Source organism: Electrona antarctica (assembly GCF_951216825.1).
Source record: "Electrona antarctica genome assembly, chromosome: 14".
Classification (NCBI taxonomy): Eukaryota; Metazoa; Chordata; class Actinopteri; order Myctophiformes; family Myctophidae; genus Electrona; species Electrona antarctica.
The window spans coordinates 37,339,985-37,364,141 of record NC_136795.1 but is presented as its reverse complement, the minus strand read 5'-3'; the positions used below and the strand labels follow the sequence as shown (position 1 = coordinate 37,364,141).

At 44.4% G+C, this 24,157-nt stretch overlaps 1 protein-coding gene across 1 annotated transcript in view; it reads left to right on the top strand.

Moving 5' to 3' along the window:
* Positions 1-17,525, top strand: part of radil2a (Ras association and DIL domains 2a) — a 30,232-nt gene extending 12,707 nt beyond the window's left edge. The window contains exons 9-16 of the mRNA XM_079520632.1: positions 1,449-1,668; positions 2,331-2,503; positions 6,461-6,605; positions 7,075-7,256; positions 7,390-7,762; positions 14,769-14,887; positions 15,034-15,173; positions 15,312-17,525. Coding sequence (XP_079376758.1) covers positions 1,449-1,668; positions 2,331-2,503; positions 6,461-6,605; positions 7,075-7,256; positions 7,390-7,762; positions 14,769-14,887; positions 15,034-15,173; positions 15,312-15,414 — 1,455 coding nt within the window. The 3' untranslated portion in view covers positions 15,415-17,525. The remainder of the gene's footprint in view (positions 1-1,448; positions 1,669-2,330; positions 2,504-6,460; positions 6,606-7,074; positions 7,257-7,389; positions 7,763-14,768; positions 14,888-15,033; positions 15,174-15,311) is intronic.
* The last annotated feature ends 6,632 nt before the right edge of the window (positions 17,526-24,157 follow it).

The following is a 24,157-nucleotide window of genomic DNA, read 5'->3' as shown; positions in this document are numbered from 1 at the left end:
GGACCTGACAAAGGGTGAATTGCGCAATTTTCACGATTTGTTATGCCACCATTGTACAATGAAGTATAATACAGTGTTACGTGGTTAATCAGGCTAATTGATTTAGTCGATTAAAAAATAAAAAAGCTTGCTTCTCAATTACTCGATTATTACTGTAAGTTGGATATTGGTTCTAAATATCGGCCCTAGCTTACCCTACCTTCGTCACCCTCCTTGTCTCCAGTCTTGCTTCCCCTATTCTATATCTGCTTTGTGCACTGCATGGGAAACACGTTTTCCTGCCAAATATCCTGTACGTTCTGTAAAAGCCTTCCTCTCACTGGGCCATTATGTTCTGTGAGTTCCCTCCTGACTCAGACTCTCACTGTTGTATGTTCTTGCTGATAATCACATTCTCTGGACCTCTCTGGCTTTGACCATAAACGGCAAGGGGGGAAAAAAGAAAGCATAATCACCACGAGTCGAGTATAGTCAGGAGGAGGCCTTTGAGGGCAAACAAGGGTTTAACTTATGGAGAAGAGAACATATTGTACTCTGTGTCTCTAATTGGAATGAACCCCCCCACCCCCTCTCCTGTACCAGCTTTATCACAATTTGATTCCCATCAGCAACCGTTTGGTATGAAAATTGGCATTGTCAGAACTTGAAGTGGACATTTTCCGGGTCTTTAGCACTACAAAGGCCATATCTGTTAAAGGGGAAATCTGCCTCTGGTTGATCGCCCCACAAAAATATGGTTGCGAGTGTGATGTCCATTATTTGCCACTCATTTGATAAGAGACATTTTTGGCAGGATGTTTTGCTGTCTTGCTGAAGACGTCAACAGCAAAGACAGTCGGATAGAGTTAGCCTCTGTACCATTTTAAATTAACAACTGCTACTGTGTATGTACTGTAATTGCACAAACATGTCTAATTCTCTTTTCAACGACAAGACCAAACAAATGGTTTCTAGATTTCTTGCCATACAGGGCTCGGTTTCAGACAAGGTTCTCACTAGAAGACAATGTGGGTCCTACTCAGGAGGCAGTACTAGCTGTGCTGTTGTTCTGGAACCAAACACTAGAGCAACACATCGCTGACATTTTTAACCACTCAATGTCCATTTTATACTTTCAAACGTAAAAAAGGAGCAACGGTATAGCACACATCGCAACATGGCTATGCGCTAGCCCCTCCTACCTGTATGCCCAGCTTTGTGTGTCTGTGTGTACCACATTTGTGATGATTTGATTGGCTGAGAACGGAATGTGACGTATGTGATGATAAGAGCGCCCCTCACTTCACACAAGTGTAATTATTTCCCCCCTACCTGCCATTACTGGGTGGTTCTGGTTATAATGGAAAACTATCACAGAACTTCACAGGTGCTGGAAATCAATCAATCAAAAAGAGACATACAAGTAAGAGTGTATCAAGGAATGTAAATGCGATGTCTTCTCTCCCCAGAGCATGTATGCAGCTCTGCCAGGGGTACTGGACGGAAACCCGTTCTCAGAGAGTGGGCAGCTGCGAGTGCCTGACGGGGTCAGTGGCATCCAGGATGTTCTCAAAGAGGCTCTAAAGCTGCTCAACGCATTCCAGGTCCACCCCGACATCTCCTTACAGCTCTGTGCCTACCTGTTCTTCTTTACCAACGCATCGCTTTTCAATGCCCTCATGGAGAGAGGTGAGACCTGCCTAGCCCCTAGTTCCTCTGTTCCTCACCAGCATTGTTTAAAGCACTGTGATTCTCAACATTTTTAATGTCAAGGACCTCCATAACTCAGAGTGTACAAATGGAACTAAATGTGTACACCCCCATTTAGAACCCACTCAAGGAACTCTGAGGGTACCTTGACAATTTACGTCTACTCATTCTGTGGACTGTATGGACAGTTTAGAAAACCTGCCTACCAATGGACATCATCGATGGGGAATCCAAGCTAATAAAAACTGCCATTTCTCTTCGTGGAAATAGAAGCCACTGTTCTTGTATTATACATTTTTTTCTCTTTCAAATCACCAAACCTGTCTACTAATGATGTCACTGGTAGGCAGGCTTCTGAACTGTTCACAGCCTACCTCTGAGACGCAGTGTGAGTAGACAGAAATGGTGCCTTGTAATGAGCATTATTAAATGGAAATGGGTGAAGTCTCTGTAAGGAAACAATTTATAATAATAACAATTATAATCTGCATTTGTATACCACTTTTTTAATACCACAGAGTTACAAAAGTTACATAAGCAACGGAATAAAAAGTGCATTGGAAGTAAAATTAACAAAAGAATAGCAGAAACAATGTACACACGCTCTAAATGTTGTTTGTATAATTCTTTGTTGGGTATAGGTTCTGGAGGTGGGTTCTACCAGTGGTCCAGAGGGGTGCAGATCCGGGCCAACCTTGACCTGCTGATGGACTGGTTTCAGAGCATCGGCCTGGGTGACCTGGCCACGGAGTTCTTCCAGAAGCTCTCCGCTGCCGTCAATCTTCTCGCCACACCCAAAGAAACGCTCCTGCAGGTCAGAGGACATCCTCTTCTCCTTTTCCTGTTTGTCTTTCCACAGATGGAGTATTCCAAGTCATGGCGTGTGCGTCAGACTGAACGTTTCATTGTATTAAGATAGTCAGTACAACATCAGTTATGTTATGTTTATGTGGTTGATGTAAAGCCTACAACGCCTTGCATCCTCGGGGTGAGGTCGGTGAATTTAAGCTGCCCTTCCAAGAGCAATTATTGATATCCTTGTTGTAAACTCTACTGAATCATTTCAGAGTGTTTCCTATAAATGATAGAATTGCTGTTTGCAGATGGACCAGCTTTGAAAACATTATGCATGCGCCAACCTGCGTCATCGGGTGTGTTGCCACGGGTGTACACTTCCGCATTTCACACTAGAAATACACAGAAGACAGGGTATTTAACTGGGGTTACAAAAATAAGTGGGCGACCCAATAGCAGAGTGGTTAGGGCACATGCCTGACAAAAAGTCTCCGGTTCGATTGCCGGTTGTATGGACGATTTACTGCATGTCACTTCCCTACTATCACTGTGTTCCCTGTCTCTCTCCACTGTACCTAAACATTAAGGCTCAGAAAAGCCCTAAAGAAATACAAAAAAATAAAACATCCCTGAGGTGCCAGACTGAAGCCGTGATGAGTCACTGCTCTGTGATTTAAACACCTCTGGGTTCACAGAATTAACTGCTTGAACCCCAGCATGCCTATTATGGGGAGAACATTCACCAACGTGATGCGGTGAGAGCTTGTAGAACTCGGGTCCATTTTTACTCATGTTGAGCTGCATACAGTGTATCTCTTCTAATCTAAACCAATACAGAAGATATTACAAGTGATAGAGCTGATCTATTTACACTTGACGTCAGCCAAGTGACTCATGTGCCCAACAGCTCACATGACATGACATCACTAAGGTTTGTTGAGACGGCAAACAATGGAAGTTTATGACTGTTTTATTACCATTCAGTTGCCCTCAATTCAAGAGCATACAGATAAGCAAAGATGGTAGTACTCAAATGCTACTGTAATGTTGTAATGTCTTTATGCATTTGTTTACATTCACTATTGCATTGGTTTCAAGTGGTAGCCTGCCCCATTCAAAAATAGTACATCTACAAGCTCACGTTTCATCATAAGTCACGACACGTGAGCTTGTAGTTCGGTTAATTTCTGCTAGTCTGCCTGCAACGAGGTACATAATGTAAGGGTGGTTAATCTTCCCTTAAAGTATAACACTATTCACTTCTTGCTTAACCATTCAAAGGGGATGTTGTTTACTCTTTAAGTGCCAGAGAAGGAAGTTGAGCTCTTCCTCGGCTGGTTGTAAACACTGTGAGGTATTCAGAGCCATAAAGAGGGACCACCCTATAAACAGTGACCAGGTACACCAGGGGAGATACCAAAGGTCACACTATATCCCACAAGCACATCCTCTCCTGGGTTTGATTAACGTAGACTAATGATAAGTATGATAATGAACCTGTTAAAGGACTGTTGACAGTATGCTCATCATGCAAAGAGGGGATTTTAATATTATGCTTGAAACAAAGCAGTTTTGCTTCCTACAAGCTCATGACAAGCTCATCGACAAGTTCATATCCCAAGTCCCCCTCATTTCACAACACGGATGTCACAGAAATGGTGCTGGGTGGTTTACTAATCACATGAGAGTGCCAGTTCCCTGTCTCATCCCAAGGAAACAGTACACAGGAAGGGCTTAGAAACGCCATGTTCTTCCACTGTCCTTTCAGTGTTCTCATAGAGCTGTATGTTTGAGTCACCCTTTAAGATAAGAATCAATCTTTATTAATCCCTGAGGGCCTATTCGGATGTCATAGCAGCAGTAGCAGCAGTAAGAGTGAAACACAGGAGATAACAGGTTAAGAGTAAGAGTGTAGTGTAGATCAAAAACAACAAATAGAAAATATATATATATATAATATATATATAAAATATGATTTAGACTTACACAATATCATGACTAAGAAGTTGTCATGCTTCATTACATAAAGAAATGGAAAACATTAAGCATAGCATAATGCAAGTACAAAGTACAAAATAAAATGAAAAGCATGGCAATGGCAGCTGACTTCAAGAAAGGCTAATTTGTACTTCATTGCATGATAGTGTTGTTCGAGGATAATATGATTTCAGTGTAAAGAATTAGCATTTTCCCCAAGCAACCTCATCGTATGCCAAAACATGCACCTGGAGCACTGAACCTCGTTATGATCCCATTCTGTGTCAGAATCCACCTACTACTATATCTGGAGCTGGACTCTGTTTTCCCGGTTGTTTCGCCAGGTGACGTGGTTTCAGGTTAGGTTTAGGAATAGTTTCTGTGAGGTTAAGGTTAGGGCGGCATAGTGTTAGTGGAGTTAAGGTTAGGTTTAGGCATAGTTTTTGTGAAGTTAACCCATTAAAACTGGAAAAGCCTTTGTTACTATTCAAAAATTGCAGTTACACAAGCTCACGGCATGTCACTTTGTGTCACGCTGCAAACTTGTACATCTGCTATTTTTGGAACATTTTGGGGGGAAAAAGTGTGAGAACTACTGATTTAGAAGGCATTTGTAGAATCGGCCTCAGGTCTTAAATGGTTTAAAGGTTAGAGTTTAGGCGCCAAGTGGGCGACACACCAAAGAAAGTGGAAGTCCCATATCTGGAGGAAACAGGTTAGCCATGGGGCTAGAATTCCAGTCTTAGGCTAACACCTGTTTATAGTGTGTGACTAGTGGTCATGGTGCCAGCCTGAAATGTCTCCTCGGTAAAGAACCGCTCCACCCCACTGGAGACATCTCTTCTATTCGTGGGACTGGGTGGTTGCTAGGAGGCGGGTGCTTTTTTGCATCACTCACGGCATGAGGTCACTTTGTGGTCTGTAAAAAAACAGAGCACACACCCTCGTCATGTTTTAACTTTTCCATCTGGAGAACTGGGGCTGCAAGAGCTGAAGTGGCTTTTCTGACACTATTATTGTCGGTTGTACTCGTGACGTGGCACACGAATTGTTTTGACATCTAACTACAGCCATTCTGCATAATGCAATATATCACATACAAACGTGGCTGTCACACATTTAACCTCAGACATGGCACCAAAAGTAAAATAATTCTTTAAACGGCTAAACTCTGTGTGCAAGCCTTGCCATGTTAGAGTGGAGCTGGGACTCTTAAAGCAGGTTTCCATTACTGTACTGACACGCTCGGTGCACTGTTATGTCCTCCAGTTCAGCCGTTTCTCACATTATTGTTAGTACAGGTGTATCAGTAATCACCTGCTTGTCAAGTGATCTCATTGTCAGATGAGTCACCTGTATCCCTGTCCTCGCAAACACTGGTCGTTTCAGGAGGAGAATGGCTTCAGAATAAGATAAGGGCTTTCACAATAAGGGCTTTCACAAGAACCTAAGAGGCTAAGTAGAGAGATGATGAAAAGTCAAATAAAGTTCATAACGGGAACTGGAATAAAGGTCATAACTGGAAATACTTGAATGAAACTTGACTCCATAACATACACACGTCTGGGTGACAATGGAGCATAGCATAAGTATGATTTACTTAGGGCTTTAACTGACGTGAGGAAACCTGAAGTGCAACTGTAGTCCGTGGAGTTGGTTGGTAATAATAATAAGTGTCACATACCAGACCTAGGAGTGTTTCCCTCAGGAGATGGTCTTCTCATCACTGCATCAACTGCCACTGGTTTGACAGAAGCAATTTCTAGATCTCATCATTGGTTTGAAACATTTGGCATACAAATGGTATGCAATAGTAGTAGAAATCAATTGGTTTCCTCTTGTGGAAATAAACATGGTGGGATGATACTCTTTTATTGGCCTGTTGTTGAAGTCGACTTAAGTCAATGGATGATAGCAGCTTTTTACGACAGTTAGTGTTTAATTTTCACAGACTTTCTGACTAAATGTGCTGTGTATTCTACCAATATGTCCCTACCAGGCATCATGGAGCTCTCTGAGGACGGAGTTTTCTGCCCTCAACGCTGCCCAGCTGCATCATATGCTGCGAGAGTACAACTCCAGCAAGGCCTGCCCCTCTGGATGGACGCCATCCGTAGAGGATGCAGAGGATGCTGTCAGGACTGGTAGGTGTACGAACACATACACACGCATGCAATTCAGCATTATTCGTCAGCCTGTGCATACCACACTCGTGCATATGTATATATAAATAATATATCGGTTTTATTATTCACCAATTTTGCACTCATGCACCAACAATACCTACATGCATTTGTCAATAGTAAGCCTTCTGCACCCCTGCAATCCTGTCCTGAAACCTGTCTCAATCTAAGTTTGCCTGTTAAATCCACCTCTTCTGGCACCTGTGCCCCCCTCCTCCTCCTCCCCAATACCCTGCTGTGGAAAAGCCTCAGCACTTGACCCAGCAACCACCAGCTTGAGTCCTGTGTACCCAGTGTGGCTGCCATTAATCAAGTCTTAACCTATAATTAAAAACAAAACCGGTTTACTTAAGTCACAGGGTCGAGTTTCATGAGAATGCTTGTGTCGCGTCTGTGATGGATGAGGTCATGTCTTTCTCTCATCCTGTAGCCGACATCCTAGAGAGTTTCGACAGCCACCCGCCACTCATCCTGCCGAGCAACACATTTCACCTTGAGCTGGGTAAACCCATCGTGGAGCCTGGTCTGTTTGAACAGCTCGGCCAGCTACAAGGGTTCATACGGAGTCTCCCTTGCAGGGAAACGCAAGCTAAACTTGATCCTGCACAACAGGTAAACGACTCTCTGACCCAACATTACTCCTATAATGAGAAGCCACTGGGAGTCTGGGTTATGCTTAGCAAACGAGACATTTCACTTTGAGGTTTCCCCATCTGTTATTTATTGACTTTATGCCCCCCTGCAGACTCTCAACGGGACGACCGCAGACAGCCAGTCTACAACCTCACCCTCCGTTGCCGTCTTTCAGGATCCTGCTCATCAGGCGGTCTCTGACCCCGTTACCAGCCTGAGGGCAGATGTGGACCTCAACTCCCCTGGAACGGCCCCTCAAACCCGGGGATCTCACGGTGACCTGAGCTGCTGTGAGGCGGTACTGACCCAGAAGCTGAAGAGCCTGGAGCTTCAGAACACCCTCCCAGGTCAAGCCGACCTGGGCTGTCACAAGAGTATGGCCCTGGACCCGTCCTGCCTGCTTACGCCACCTAACACCCCCCAGGGTATGGAGCTGTCTGAACTGGAGGCAGACCTGCAGGAAGGGGCTCGCCAACAAAACAAAGGTAATTCAGAAGGCATTGATTGATTGATTGATTGAAAAATGTATTAACAGTTTGCAGAATTACAGTACATTTCAAGCACAAACTCAATACAAAGGCTGTTAACTGTGAGTGGACGACCCAATTAAGCATTACACTTGTTCCCAATAGGGTCCACAATGTTCAATTCATCAAAAACATTTAGAGACGTACAAATAGACACTTCTATATAGACAAAGGACAGTACAGGAATTCATCATAAAGGAGGTAAAAAGGGAAAAGAAACATATACAGTGAGGGAAAAAAAGGGGTGGGCGGTGGGGGGGATTCACGTTCAGCTCCGTTCATTTGTTTGTTTTCCTTGGAGGAGCTGCGTTGGGTCCCCAAGTCGGCTCCGTGGCCGTACCTTGAGCACACACTAAGCCTTTACTGTAGAACTCTGAATGCGAGGAGCAGATCAGACAGCCGACATAAATAACCGAGGAGGAGGCATATAAAAGCCTCAGTAACAGCTGAAACACATTTACTGAAAGCCATTTTCAAAAAGATGATTGATGATCACATGAGAGCGTGCACATGAACAAAGAAACCAGGAAGAGAGGAGCAACCCAAATTGTCACCGCGGATCATTAACTCAGTGACAGCATCACAAGGCAGCCATTCACGACTTGCCTTTACACAGCAGCTTTTGATTAAACCGATGTAAACTCCTGTCCACTGCATATATGGCTACCGCGACTCAAACTTTGTTGGCCATATCTCATCTCTGAAGCGAGGTCACTGGTGCCACCTCCACCCAATTAACCAGCTATGATTGATGGACTCCAATAGGGAAAGAATTTTGAGATCTGACCCGGTAGACCTTTTGCATATTTGTCCCTTGTGGCTTCAAGCCCACATAAGGGTCCCGACATAAAAGAGGTGGAGTGCCGGTCTCCACCCGCGTCCCGCGCCCTTCAACGTTACTGACTTTGGATGGAGAACGGGCTGCAGGTTAGGCCTTTCAAATGAAAGGCTGTGGCCTCTGCGTTCCTCCCCACAGGGTGGATTCACTGCAGAGGAAACAGCGTTTCCTCCTCAGCCCCTATTGTTTTTAGAAGGCTCAGTAATGAGGTCATTTCTAGAAGTGACAGGAAGGGACTCGTCGTGTCGGATCTGAGGTCTCTGTACTCCCAACACACTCCCAACACACAAGAAAGTGAGGGAACTCCTCCTCAGTCCAGACAAAAGAAATAACAGTGAATGTTGGACAATCTCCAAATTCCATGCTCCATCTATCTATCTATAAATGCACCAAGTCTCTCTCTCTGTGTGTGTGTAATCCATGTAACTCGAGAACCGTTCGCCCCACAGACTTCAAATTCCACACACGCGTTCCACACCACCGCAGGGGGTGCAGTGGTCGGTGTCGAGTCGGTCGGACCCACGGATGTCCAGAACCGCCCCAAAAAGGCCTCTTGCCCGGGCTCTGGACAGGGCCCCTGACCAGGGTCCATATATGGAGCTGGCCTGTTCTGACATCATTTTGACGTCTGTATAGACTCCATATTTGGGCATGCCTGACAAAGAACTCCACATATCATATGGGCATAAAAGGGACACAGACATAATATCTGGGTGGGGCATGCACTTCCAACTTGCATCGTTCCAAGTAGGCCAGTGCCCAACGGGCACCGCTGTAGAGGCCCCACGGGCACTGCTCTAGTTACTATAATGGGGGAAATAAAAACAATTGTGTTCGATGCTAAATGTATCTTCAGCATTTTATATCTTTATTTAGACACTGTACCTTCACTAGGACGACACTAAATAGAACAATTACAGTCTATATATAATGAGTTGAGTTTTTTATATTATGCAGCAAAGATTTTTTTTTTGACAGTGCTGACAAAGATTGAGTAGAGGGTTGCGTTCATGATCAGTGAATACTGAATACACTGTAGCACTGTGTGTGCTCTGTTCGAATATAGCCAATAGAGGGTATGCGCATGCATAAAGTGAATGGCAAATCGAGTGGCAAAGTGAGTTTAACGTCATTTAATGCAATCAGATGTATGACCAGAAAGTCGTTTTTTTTGCCACTCAGTAGGCGTTCCCGCATAACTTCCAGGTATGATGATGATGTCACACGCATACCCTCTATAGAGGGTATGCGCATGCATATACCGTAGTGAATGGCAGATCGAGTGGCAAATCGAGTGGCAAAGTGAGTGACAAAGTGAATTTAATGTTGTTTAAAGTCATTTCATGCAATGAAATGACTTTTCTGTTTGGATGTATGGGCTGTCAAGGCCAGAAAGTAGTTTTTTGACACTCAGTAGGCGTTCCCGCATAACTTCCAGGTATGATGATGATGTCACGCGCATAGGCTACTCTCTATAGTCACAGTTCACCCCGCTGAGATTGGTACTGCAAATTAAACCACCAATGCCGCAAATTGGCCACAAGCTCAGTTCACTCTGCTTCAGGAAAGCTTTTGCAATCTGTTCATAACATGTGTCAGGATCTCTCTGATTTGCTGTAGCATCAAAGAAGCGGCTATCGTCTCCCGTCAGAGGCAAACAAAAGCTTGCTTAATGGGAATTCTTCATGCAGGGAACATCAGATAGGCTCTGCCTGGCCTTTCCTGTTGATAAACACATGGTCTGCCGCTCTGCCCAAGCCCCCAATTGGTCTAAGACAGTGTTTCCCAAACTTTTTAGCCCGTGACCCAAAACAGAAATTAGACATTCTCCTGGGACCCAAACTAGTGAAAATAGCAGATCTACAAGCTCACAACGCGCCGCTTCGAGTCATGTTGTGTTATGACCCAGACCTAGGGGTTGCCAAGGGACTCAACAAAAATCAGGGGAGATGCAGTTTACCAAAATAAATTGAATTTATTAAATAATCAAAAATAGAAAATTTGTGTTTAAACGTGTGTTTATGTGTATGCATGAGTGAAGTGTGGGTGGGTGCATGTTGCATGAACCAAAATGTTGAAAAGAGTGCATGGTGGGAGAGGTGCAGTAAGCAAATGAAAAGAACAGAACTGGGGAAGCAGGCATTTATAGGGCGTCAACACCCGGGCCCAGGTGTGAGCCACTTAGGCTTGATCATCATTAGAAGTAGCCTGGTTAATAAACCAGACCCAATCAGCCGTTGGCAATTTTTTTTTTGCCTGCCAGCGGATTAGGGTCTGGCGAGGCTCAGTAGCACGCCTCTTTCCTACAACCGAGAACAGGTCGGGCCAATCGGGACACGGTATGCAATATGGGCGGGCTTTGGTACAGTGACGTTCAATGCTTGAGACCTTTGACTGACAGTAGCTCTGACCAATTGCGTCAAAGAGAAAATGTTTGAACCCGCCCCCCGGGAAATGAAATCCAAGTGGAGCCAGCCCAGACTAATATACCGCGACAGTGTTGTGTGATATTAGTCTGGCTTATTAGCCAGGCTACATTAGAAGCTCTGCTCCCCAATCCTATTTGACAAAAAAAGAACAGGAAATATGATAGGGCAAAACATAAACCATAACCAGTCAACAAGACTAGTGAACTATCCTATATCATAATACCCAGGGAACCGTCACACGTTTTTTTTCACAAATTTCTTAGATTTCCCTTTTATTTCTTCATGAAGTTACTGAAAAAAATCATTGAATTTTGGTTTAATTCATGAAAAATTTAGCTTCTTTTGAGAACGCGTTTTGAAAATGTTTTAAAATAATTCAAAACCAAAGTTAGGAAAAATAAGGGAACCCATAACAAAGTGTCCGCGACCCACAAATGGGTCCCGAATCCCGACCCAGTGTTTGGGAACCAGTGGTCTAAGAGGTCTTCAGAAGCAGTCTCATCACATGTGATACGTGTAAGAGGTTCAAATTCAGTCTATGGGTTTTCTGACGTGGCCGGGCATCAAGTCTGCCTGAGAGTTCCCAGATGGGAGCAGGAGGGGGGAACCCAGTGTACTCTCTGCTGCCCCATCTGGCGGAGTCAGGTTATTTCTGACCAGTCCCGCTGGTCAGTAAGTATGTGCACTTACAGAAAGATTTTAACCACTTAACCCATTAAGCCATTTTGGGCCGGAACCCCTTTTGGTGTTAGCATTATGTTATGCTTTAGCTATTGAAAAATAGCAGATCTACAAGCTCGTAGCGCGCCACCGAGTGGCGCGCTACGAGCTTGTAGGTCTGCTATTTTTGAAAAATTTATGGAAAAAAGGATGCAGAAGACATTTTTAGAATCTGATCTCAGGTTCTACAAATGCCTCCTAAATCAGTAGTTCTCACACTTTCAAGATTTTTCAAAAGATCTTTCCCAGTTTCAATGGTTTAAACCCTCTAGTCTTAGTTAAATGGACTTGAATTACAAGTTACAACTGTACTTGGACCGTTTTTCCCCCCCCTCTACACCAAATCTCTTCACCAAACATAGCTGATCTACAAGGTCAAATATCAGCTGAATGATTAATTATATTTTTGCTGAATATTCCTCTCAGAATAAGGGAGTTCAAGTGGCTGCATATACATAGTAAAAGCCATATTATATGGGTCCATCTCGAGTAAGTTAATTGGGGATTTTAATGTGTAAGCTATATTTCTTTAACTGCACACAACCTTACCTGGGGTCTGGGGTTAATTTAACTCGGAAGGCTTTTACATGCTTTACAATTTTTACATTCTCATTATTAAATGTAGCTGTGTCCATCCAATATCACATAGCTGTGTCCATCTATCACATTCCCCACTGTCGTAAGTCATTTAGCGTAATGACATCTCACTCTATTTGCGAGGTGATTGATCATTCTTTTGACGGCAGCCTGTGTTCCGATATGCAACCTCCCGCGGCTGTTGCATATGACACAGCTCACATCACCTCGCCACACAGAGCCTAACTTTGGCCTCTCACATCCAGAGTTCCTGTTCTATACCTCTGCCTTTTTCTGCTTCTAACGGGTAACATTATTTTGGAAGCTTTGCTAATCCTTTAATCTAGCCCCAAGAATTCCAGAGAGGTGGTGATGTCAGGAGAGAAAAGAGCAGTGGCTGACCCGTCATGGGAATTTACAGTTGGGTTGGTGCGTGGAATCTTAATCGGAGCAGGCATTGTTCTGGACAGGTCCTGCATGGGGGGCAGACCAGACAGGCTGCATGTCAGTAGTCCAGGGAGGAGGGGCAGAGCGGAGGGGTGGGAACGTTGCATTTGGGAATATACAACTGCTGCTGCATGGTTGTTGTAACAAACTGTGGAAATGTGAGCCTGAGGTTTTCTTATTACGTGAGCAGCACAGCAGCAGTTTCATAATTTCATAATAATATGAATTGTTCTTTTAGTTATCCACGTCATTGCCAACCCCCACTGTTGTCCTGTGGGGGGAGGGTGCAGACAACCACCTGACAGTGAGGAGTTTCACCATGAGTGCATAACACACATTATCTTCCCCAGATCCCACACCAGTTGGAGTCACCAGAGTCACCACTGAAGTGACATAAATGTGGTCCTGGGTTTCCAGGGGGGGGCACGCCCTAGTCCGACGTCCCGTTAGTCCGACATACGTGGCCGGTTAAGACTCACCCGTGACTTCCGCATGCGGTTAGGGTCGGGTTTAGGGTAGGGTTAGTAATGTCGGATTATTGGGACGTGGGACTAACGATATGCACCCGGTTTCATACCCATGCATGTCCTGTTCCAGTTAATTTTAAATGAACACACACATGATGTGTTTCCATTTCAATGTACTAGACCTGTACGTGCCCGTCGGCTAGCGGCCTACTTGAGAATGATGCAACTTGGGAACCTAATAATACCCGTTGTCAAGTGGACTGGTTAAGTAGGCTAATCAATTGTCAGGTGTGGGGTTGCCATGGCAATCAATTGGCTGAGGCAGATGCTGGAAATTGCACAGGTGAGGGGATTCCCACTGCAGGGGATTCCCACTGGCAGAGCCTGAGCAGAGCCTTTTGTGGTGGTTCTGGAGAACCGTGGGTCCGCCCGACTCGATACCGGGCGCTGCACTCCCTGTGGGGGTGTGGGACTGAACCGGAACAGGAAGCGGGAATGCCGCCCAGTAAGGCTATCGCCTTACCGCCACTACCTACTGGCGAAAAGTGGAACTGCAGCATGTTCATGGAGGTGGACGTCATGTGCGTAACGTGCGTCATCCTAGTACCTCAAATTTGAGGTCCGGGCTTAACTTCCACTCACTCGAGCCATAATTGTACTTCCGCTAGTCTTCCGGGTGCTTCAAAACGCCACTGAGCAACTTCCATCGAAATGAATAGCGGGGGGAAGGGGGGGGGGGGGGGGCCTAACGCTCCGGTTCGGTCTCTATCCTTTTATTACTCTATGATGGCAACCCAGAGCCACCGTTACTGTCTGTATGCACAGAGCCTACAGGATAGGGTCGGTCTCCCACCCGCCAATACTGGCGAATCGTTAAGCAAACCTGGGCCTCTGTGGACAGCCTGCATTTCATAATACTTGATTTAATGTATGCCAGCCACTCAGCCAGATCTTTTGAAGAAGTATTTTATTAAACACAAATCTCTTAGGATTTACTGCCAGCAACTGTGCACTAATAAGAACCAGATATTTGAGCATGTTTTAACAACAACAGAGTGCGTGTGCGTGCGTGTGTGTGTGTGTGTGTGTGTGTGGAGGGGCGGGGGGGAGAGGCGGTTGTTGGGGTTCACCATGAAGTCCTTGGTGAACCTTTACATTTGTATTCAGTAAAATGTCTACTCTCTGATGATGCTAAGAGACAGGGGAATTAGCCAGAAACAAGACCAGGGCTGTAGAAGATAATCCAGGGCTGCAGAATAATGTTCATTGAATCCAGTTATGGCCTCCAGTTCTTCGTTCAAGGTTACTGAACACTGGAAGCATTTTGGTCCGTTGTGGCTTCGTAAGAGGCAAGCTGTCTAGAAATGGGTCTGTGAGTCTGTGTGTCCAGGGCTATAATGTCGCAAACCGCCAAATTGCTTGTGCACGCACGCTGCCAAGTCGGCCAATGAAATAACGTGTGTGTGTATGTGCACGCTCTGTTTCAGCTGGTGAAAGTGCAGAGATGAGGAATGGCAATGTGGAGGATGAAGATGGAGAGGAAGTGTTCACAGTGGAACTCCAGAGGGGTCCTCATGGGCTTGGCCTGGCACTCGTAGATGGATCGGTAAGAACACAAGCACTTACTCTAATATTTAACAAGTATCAGATGGGCAACAATGAGGGAGTCTGTCCCCTTTATAACTTAGTGACAAAGGGGATTGTAAAGCGTTAATTGTAACTGATGTCACCTGTACGTTTCACTCGATGCAGAAAACCCCTCTGAAGATGAGTGGCATTTATATCAAGTCAGTGGTGCCCAACAGCCCCGCTGCTCAGTGTCGGAAGCTGAGACTTGGCGACCGAATCCTGGCCGTTAATGGCATCAGCCTCGTTGGCATGGAATACCACGTGTAAGTAGTGGGTTGAGACAGCTCTGGGGCCAGAGAAATGGCCATTGCACGCAGACACTAATTTGATCTTCTCTCCTTGTTATTAAGCTGTCATCTCTTTTCTTCTCTCTCTCTGTCCCTCTCTTCCATCCACCACAGTGGGAGAGAGCTCATTCGATCTTCTGGCGACTCGCTCAGATTTCTGGTTGCCAAGATTGACCAAAGAGCGATGAGCAAGGACTCGGTTACAACCAAGTGCTGAAACAAGAGCTCTCGTCAACAACAAGTGCAATTGGACACAGAAGGAGATGTGATTCTGGATGAATTCTTCCTCTTCGCTCTTATCTGAGGGTGTTGAATGTATATCAGTGTTTCTCACAGGATGCGTTCCCCCAACCAAAGAAAAGCAGACGACGTGTTTGGTGACTTCCTGCTTCTCATCTCATCTCAGTCTTACATTGTGAGAAAGGTTTATTACATACAGTAAAGCTGTACGGTGTATAAAACATAGGAGACAAATAACCAAAACAGAAAGAATGATTCTGAATCAATCTCATTTGATCGACAACTGTGAATCTCTTACCAAACAAAACAAAACAAAAACTTGTGGGCATTTGCTGGAAGATGGATGGTAAAGACAGGCTTGCACGCTCGCAAAACCCAGGCCTTTGTTGTCCTGGCTTCTTGCTAGCCTTATTGGGAAAACACACACACACACACACACAGGGCGACTGTGGCTCAGGAGGTAGAGCAGGTCGTCCAATGATCCATGGGTCGGCGGTTCGAATCCCGGCTCCTCCTGTCTACATGTCGAAGTGTCCTTGGGCAAGACACTGAACCCCAAATTGCTCCCGATGTGCTGGTTGGTACCTTGCATGGCTTCCGCTGCAATCGGTGTATGAATGTGTGTGTGAATGGGTGAATGTAATGCACAATCTATGTAAAGCGCCTTGGATAAAGGCGCTATATAAATGCACCATTTACCATTTTATTTACCACACACACACACACACAGGTTTGCTCCATACTCATAAAACATGGGTTTGGTAGTGAAGAAAAAGACTGTCTGTGGTAATGGGCAGTTATTTGCAAGCGATGACAGAACTATTTCAGTGTCCTTTAAGTCCTCTTGCTGCAAAGTACACATTGTTCTGTCTGGAGAGCAGAACCAAGCTGAACCAAAATCTACATGTACTACAGGAACAATATATGCAATGATTAACAATTCAGGTCTACTCTGAACTTGTTTTGACTGATTCAAAATGCATCACGCATACTTAGTATATATCGTAACAGGTGGTGACTTTCATCGTGGCCTTCAGAACATACAGCCTTAGCTACCATAGAATATCTATATTCTATATCTATTATATTGCATATAATATATGCAATTGCTCCACCCCCAAGGGAAATTCTAATGTATTTTTCGTCTTAGCTGTCGCAATGCAAAAGGAGATATCTGGCAGTCTATACAGCAAGAGACATGTTTTGCTTGGTAATATGCCAACCAATCTCTACTCAAGAGAACAAGCTAATTATTTTTGATAACACAGTAATTGAGTAAGTGTACTGGTTGGTCATCTTGACCAAGAACAAGAATTTTCAGGACGCAAGTAATCAGATACTTGATCTCTATATGGGAAACTATCACATCCGGCTATCCGTGTGCCATTAGCATGGAACGTCACACAAGTGTGTGGAAATATGTGCATACACTGAAATGGGAAATTCTGATTTATCAGATTTGATTTTGTATCAGAAATGTACGTTTTCATATACAAATTAACATGTTTGCATAGAAGGAACAGACTGCAGTAACCTTTGCAGTATGAATGCATTGCTGGGTACAGTACATGTGCATGCATCATGTCCAAATATAATTGCTACAGTATTTACGTATGCAAGCATCAAGGGTACCTCCACGATGGCTATGGCGGTAATGAAATACACACCAAATCTGAAGTGTACAGATTTTCTGTACTATCGTCATCTGCACAGTTATAGAAATTAATCGTTAAATGTTGTGAAAGCCTTACTGCAAGTATTCTGGGCCCATATTCATAAAAAAATCAAATATCAGTATCATGACATATTTCATTTTTTTTCCCACCCCAACCCCAGATGGTTCCTCCTTTTCTTAATATGTTTATGATTTCATATTTGCATGTATTTAACACTACAACTGTAGAATGACATACTGTAACAGCTCTACCATCTCAAATCTGTCAATTTCCATGTTATAATCTCCTTACTGCCAGGGTAACAGTGTTAAGTCTTCAATTATATTGACAAAAAAACAAAGAGTATTCCATTTTGTAATATTTATATTGCCTAGTATTTTTTCAAATGTATTGAATAAATATTTTGACTGAAAAACAACTTGTACTTTGCTGCATATGTTGCGTGGTAGGCTGTGCCACACTCCGTGCAGGGTGGGGTAACTGGGACAAATAAATGGCACACTTGGCTGAACGAGGCACCCAGCTGTAGTTTACAAACTGGGGAGAGCAGCAGGGGAAGCATGGGTGTGTCTCGTAGTGCAATTACCACAGATGCCGTTTATAGCTTCTGTGTGGTTTCCACTAGGCTAGCACTTTCCACTACACTAGCCCATTATATATGTGGACTGAAAACAGCTGATCTCCAAGCTTGCAATGTGTCGCAGCGTGACGTGGTGTGAGCTTGTAGATCGGCTGTTTTCAATGTGTCAATTACCCTTATTGCCTCACAGTCCTATAATGTAGGCCTTATGTGCCCCAGGCCTGCATTAAAAAAAACACTTGTTTTACAGTACATGCTCTATAGTATACTGTAAAAGGGGGCAGTCTAAACACATTGCATGCTCATCACTTGCATGCATAGTTTATACGGGATAAGTGTGCAGTAAATGCTTTAAAGTGCCGCAGGCGCTGCTGAGTGTGAGAGTTGTCCTCTGCAGGTTTCAGACATAAATGCTCTTTTAAGATCAGGGCTGCCGTATGTTCACTGTTAATGCTAATTTATACTGTTGTACAACCAAAAAAATGATTGTAAACCTTCAGACAACAGATTTGATTTTAAATTCGATTATTTTTTTATAACCGATTATCAAATATATATCCATCCATCGTCAACCGCTTATCCGTAGTTGGGTTGCGGGGGCAACAGCTTCACTAGAGAGCTCCAGACGTCCCTCTCCAAGAGCAACATTAGTAACTTCCTCTTGGGGGATCCCGAGGCGTTCCAAGGCAAGTGAGTCGATGTAATCCCTCCATCCTTGGTCTACGCCGGGATCTCCTCCCTAGGGAGACGCTTGAGAGGCATCCTAACCAGATGCCCGAACCAGAAGTGTATATTTGTATGTCTCTAAATGTTATGAATTGAAAACGGTGGACCCTCTTGTAAGCAAGTGTAATGCTTTATGGTGTCGTCCACTCACAGTTAACAGTTTTTGTATTGAGTTGTGCTTGAAATGTACTGTAATTCTGCAAACTGTTAATAAATACTTCATGACACACTTCATGACCATAGGTGAGAGTAAGAACGAAGATTGCTCGGTAGACAGAGAGCTTTGCCTTCTCGCTCAGGTCTCAGAGGTCAGCTCAGCTCAGAGGGTGTGTGCCAATTACAGAGGTATCACATTACTCAGCCTCCCTGGGAAAGTTTACGCCAAGGTACTGGAAAGAAGGGTCCGGCCGATAGTCAAGACTCAGAGGAGCAATGTGGATTCCGTCCTGGCCGTGGAACAACTGACCAGATCTATACTCTCGCAGGGATCCTGGAGAAGGCCTGGGACTGGGAGTATGCATATCCGGTCTACATGTGTTTTGTGGACTTGCCCCCGGGAGGTTCTGTGGGAGGTGCTGCGGGAGTATGGGGTGAACCCTGTTGAGGGCCATCCAATCTCTGTACACCCAAAGCGAGAGCTGTGTCCGTGGGCTCGGGAGTATGTCAGATTCGTTTCCGGGGGGGCTGCGCATTGTCACCTATCCTGTTTGTCATTTTCATGGACAGCTTGGTGAGCTAAGGGTTGCATCACTGCTTTTTGCAGATGTGGTCCTGATGGCACCATCGGTCCAAGACCTTCAGCTCTCACTGGACCGGTTCGCAGTCGAGTAGGCGGGATGAGGATCAGCATCTCCAAATCTGTAGGGAATGAGACAAGTAGGGAATGAGACATTACCCCAGGTGAAGGAGTTTAAGTATCTCACCCCCCCCCCCCCCCCCCTATTGGCACACCCAGTAAGCAGCATATGACACAGGCTCTAGTGCCTGACAGCGAGTCCCCAGTTCCATTCCCAGTCAGCCTGACCATTTGCTGCCTGTCACTCCCCTGCATACGTCACAAGTATGGTTTCACCCACAACGTTATTGGCGCAACAAAATTACAGTAACTAGCCAGAGTGCTTCCCAAAGGATGGTGACCATGGTCTGAAGAAAATGTGCTCACTGTTGAGGATGGGGAACAGTCCGTGATTACAGTTTGTAGTCTGAATTCCTCCATGCCTCCTATGAAGCCACACCCTGCTCTCGGGAGCTCTTTGAGGGCAAGCAGGGCTTCACAGATGGCACCCTGCTCCTGAACAGCTCAAGCTGGGAGCTCTGGATCCAAGCTCTCTCTTCTTCATTTTGCTCAGTCAGGTCAGACACCTTGCTGCTGCTTGGCAGAAGCACCCCAAATGGTATGATATTGGTATGATCTTAACAGTTGACACTGAACACAGGAGGTCAAAAAAATCACACCCGTGTGAACTGAGTGGTGCAGTGACGTCACACACTAACCATAGCAACCGTGCTCATCTGTACGTGGCCCCACGTACAGGTACACATACACGGGTACAAACAAAGCTGGTTGTTGGAGTGGTTTGCACCACTCAAAAAAGGTTAATGTCCTATTATTTGTCACATCCATTGCTGTATGCGAGATTTTTGAGGGGTGCTAGTGGCTAGCCCCTCTTACATCCATGCTTTTAGTTACCATCCACAAATGTCTTTGTCAAACATTAAATTCCCATTGATAATGAAATGGAGAATCAGTGTCTGAGCAAATAAGCAGGGTCTATTTTACGTCATGATGATGTACGATGATAAGAGTACCCCTCACTTCACACGGGTGTGATTTTTTTTCTCCACATTTGACCCATCTCTTGGAGCGGTGAGCCACAGCCGTGCCACACTCAGGAATCATTTCTAGTTGATTTAACCCCCAATCCAACTCTTGATAATGAGTGCCAAGCAGGGAGGCATTATTTGGTTCACATTTTTACTTTGGTATGACCCAGCCGGGGATCAAACCCAGACCACCCAGTTTCGGCAGACACTCAAAACAGAAGTTACACGAGGGACACAAAAACCTAAGAGACAAAAAAAATTAAATACTTGTCTTAGACAATACTTGTCTGTGTCCGTGGTATATATTTCTTCTTTCATTATACTTTTCGTATTTTGTTCAAGTAAGCAACTGACTTCCATCGCCAAATTATCTAATTCCCAAACACGCGATAGCCAGTATGAGTATACCGTGACATTAAGAAAGGACACAAATTGAATTCAAATGCAGCTCATTGAATAGACATTATGGCACGTTAGGGTGGTCAGTATTATGTTAGTATCAAGTCAGAATCACATCAGTGTCATGGTCAGTATCAAGTCAGTAAGAAGTTAGAACACATACACCGTGTATGTTGTTCGTGTTTATTGACCGTCCCTGGCAAGAAAAATACAGCACAGATACAGCACAGACCAGCATGGTGATGACCCCTGGTCCATGTGCACCAGACCAGCATGGTGATGACCCCTGGTCCATGTGCACCGGAGTCTATAAGAACAGGCCCCGGCCACCAGTGTGGTGGTCCGGCCACCCTAGGCTGCAATGTCAGCCTGACAGCGTGTCGCGGGTTCGAATCCAGATCCCGACAACCTTTGCTCCATGTCACATAAAAGCCCAAAAATAAATCTAAAAAAAAATAAAGTAATCCAAAGAACAGACAGTGCCAGAGGGGGGCATTTATACAGTCGATAACATTTATGTCTATCACAGCCTGTTGCCCTTGACGTGCATATTGCGCAGGTTCCTTGCAATGCAATGGTAGGGTTTGACGTGGGATGCCACAGTGTGATTTAGTGCTCATCACAGAGCTTAAGAGCATCAGAAATAACTCTGTCTCAAGAAGCCTGGTTAACCTCACAGACATGAAGTTTTGGTAGCAGCAATTTGTGGCTGGATCCTTGCATAGCTGGAGTTTGTCAAAGTGCTGCATGTTTGTTCCAATTTAGCCACAAGGATTTGTGAAACAATTTCTCCAGAGGGCAATTTGATGGCTGTCTGGCTACTGCTTTCTTTTATACAGACAATATCCTTGGGACAAACATAGTCATAGCAAACACTTTATTTGATTGGATTTTGCCTCCCAATCTCGCTTGTGTGCATGCAAGCATTATATGCGAGTGTCGGTCTGTATTTACATGTCCAGCTTTGCGGATATGTATGTGTACAGCAGCTCTTGCTGACCCATGGTATACCGTTTAGTGACCTCCAAAAAGAAGGGGCAACACTCCAGTCCTATCCTCTCCTCATGTCTGAAATGATTACTATATTTACCCAGGGTATCTGGGCTAAGCTCAATAACTTGTTTCCAGCCAGGCCCTGCTCATAGAACATTTCATCGTAGTGGTTCAATGCCTTGTTCAAGGGCACTTCAGCGGTGGTCATTTTAACGTGTCGGACCGCTGATTCGAACTGGCGACCTTCCGGTATCAAGACCGCTCCGCAATCCATTCGGCCACCGCTGCCATAGCAAAGGATCAGGCTCATTCAGACTCCTATAGAAGAAAATCAGTCAGTTCAAGTCAATGTGAACAAAAAGACAGTTGAAGACAAATGTTTTACCAAATTCCGTGTAACTGCTTGTCTGCTTGTAGCAGACCATCCGGTTAGTGCCTGTCTAAGCTGGAACTGCTGACACAGGACCCTTGTAATGCGGGAGCTGGCGAAAACTTCTGGGAACTCAGATTACAGGACCCCCAACTTGGACATTCCTATTACCCGTGAAATGGGATTCATTGCAACTAAGTGTATTGCTCATAACATGGTTTTTACTCCCCTACAAATGATGTGCTGAATTTCATTCACCTCTTGAAAGGGAATGACTCATTGACCTCCATCCTTGGTGATGACGAAGGGTGGCAAATGCAGTCGGCTAGTATAAAGCCCAGACAAATTGAAAGGGCCCGTGCATGGGTCTTTCTTCTCTTTCAGATCAGTGATGTGGGGGGTGATTCTCTCTCCTCAGTGAATCACCCTGAGAACCCGCAGTGCCATTACCTTGTGGGCTTGAATGCTTCAACTCAGCACTGACGATTCTTCTCGGACGTCCTTTGCTCAAACTTTCAGTACGATTGATCTTTCCTTCAGTGGGCAAAGTACAGTTTACTCTATCGTAGCCTGAAGGACAAAAGGAACATTGTTCTAGTTTTGTTTCCCAGAGCCAGCGGCTGTTATCTGTTGAAGAACGAGGGGGATATTGAGAGCCATCCAGGAAATGAACAACTCCTTGCATTATGAACAGTCTGAATCGTAGTGCTAATCACCAGTGCTTCAAAGAATCCCCACTGTGGCATTTGGTTAATGCTAACTCAGATAACTCTTTGTAATCTCTTTTCCCTGGAGATTATCTTGATTAGACATTTAAAAGATGCTGAAAGTGTCCGGAACCTCTCTATCCCGACAAACTGAAGGGGAAAATTAGTGAGATTTCAAATAGAGACCCTGCAGATGGATGCTACAGCACAGAAGAATTAACTACTGTATTAGAGCTCTGGTTTGAATGGAGTAATCCTTTAAAATGCCATAATTGTTTCCAGTACCAGAGCTAGAGGTAGGATAGAGGAGGGAGATTTCCCACAGCTGGTTCAGACGGGGAATGAGGGAGTAGAGGAGTTGGATTACTCAGCTCAGAGCCCCCTGCATCGACAGATCTGCTCCTGTCTCTGTCTTTGTGTCCACCTGCTCCTGGTGACTACACTGAACCACTGGCTCATCCTATCCAGGAAATGCTCATCCTCTGACCTGTTGGGACTGGAATGCTGGGCCGGCCATCTCCAAGGAAAGCTTCTGAGCAGATATTATTGGATCCCCATCAAGCCTTTATTAAGTGCAAAAGGAATTGAAAATATTAAATTTTTGTCTTGCATGTCTTATGACAGTACTAAGTAGGCGATTCTTTTCTTTTTCTTTATCAATTCCCTTTTTTGTTGGGTTCATTTAGTCATTTTTTATTGTTTTTTATTTTTTGGATAAACTAATCTATGCAAAACATTCGATAATATTTAACAACATTGATTAGTTTGATTAACCACATAACACCCTATTTCTTTCATACAGAAGTGTCAGGCTAAAATAAAAGCGATAGTAGATCGACGAGCTCACAATGCACTGCGATGCATTGTTAGCTTGTAGTTCTGCAATGTTTGCTATTATATTTAAAGATGAAAAGAAAACTAAGGTCAAAACAAAGTTAGTTTAATTTTAATGAGTTTTAAAATGTTTTGGAGCAGTAAGTTAGATTGAATTTGCATATCGTCACCTTAAAATAATGGCCTAATTCTAGTAAAATAGAAAAACAGAACTGAACCAGATAGAATATATGCATCATATGCTCGTAAATCATATGCATATGATTTACCGACATGTTTCTTTTTACTCTTGATTTTGTTTTGTTTTAAGAGCCTCTTCTTTTTCACCATCACAAAGTACTTTCTTCATCAGAGTAAGGGCACAACTTTGACGTAGTTACTGTTGATATGGTTGATCACCAAGCATCTCTGAAAGTATAACATACAGTTTGTACAAAGTATTGCAATTGCAAAGAATTGCCACAGGAAAAGTTTACTACTGTAGTAGATGCCACCCTACAAATCTTTAGAAATATTCATATCATTAAGGCCAAACCGTACCAATGCAATTAGTCGCAACTCCTTGAAACAAAACAGTATTAACCGCACCAATGAAACTCCCTGCAGCTGCC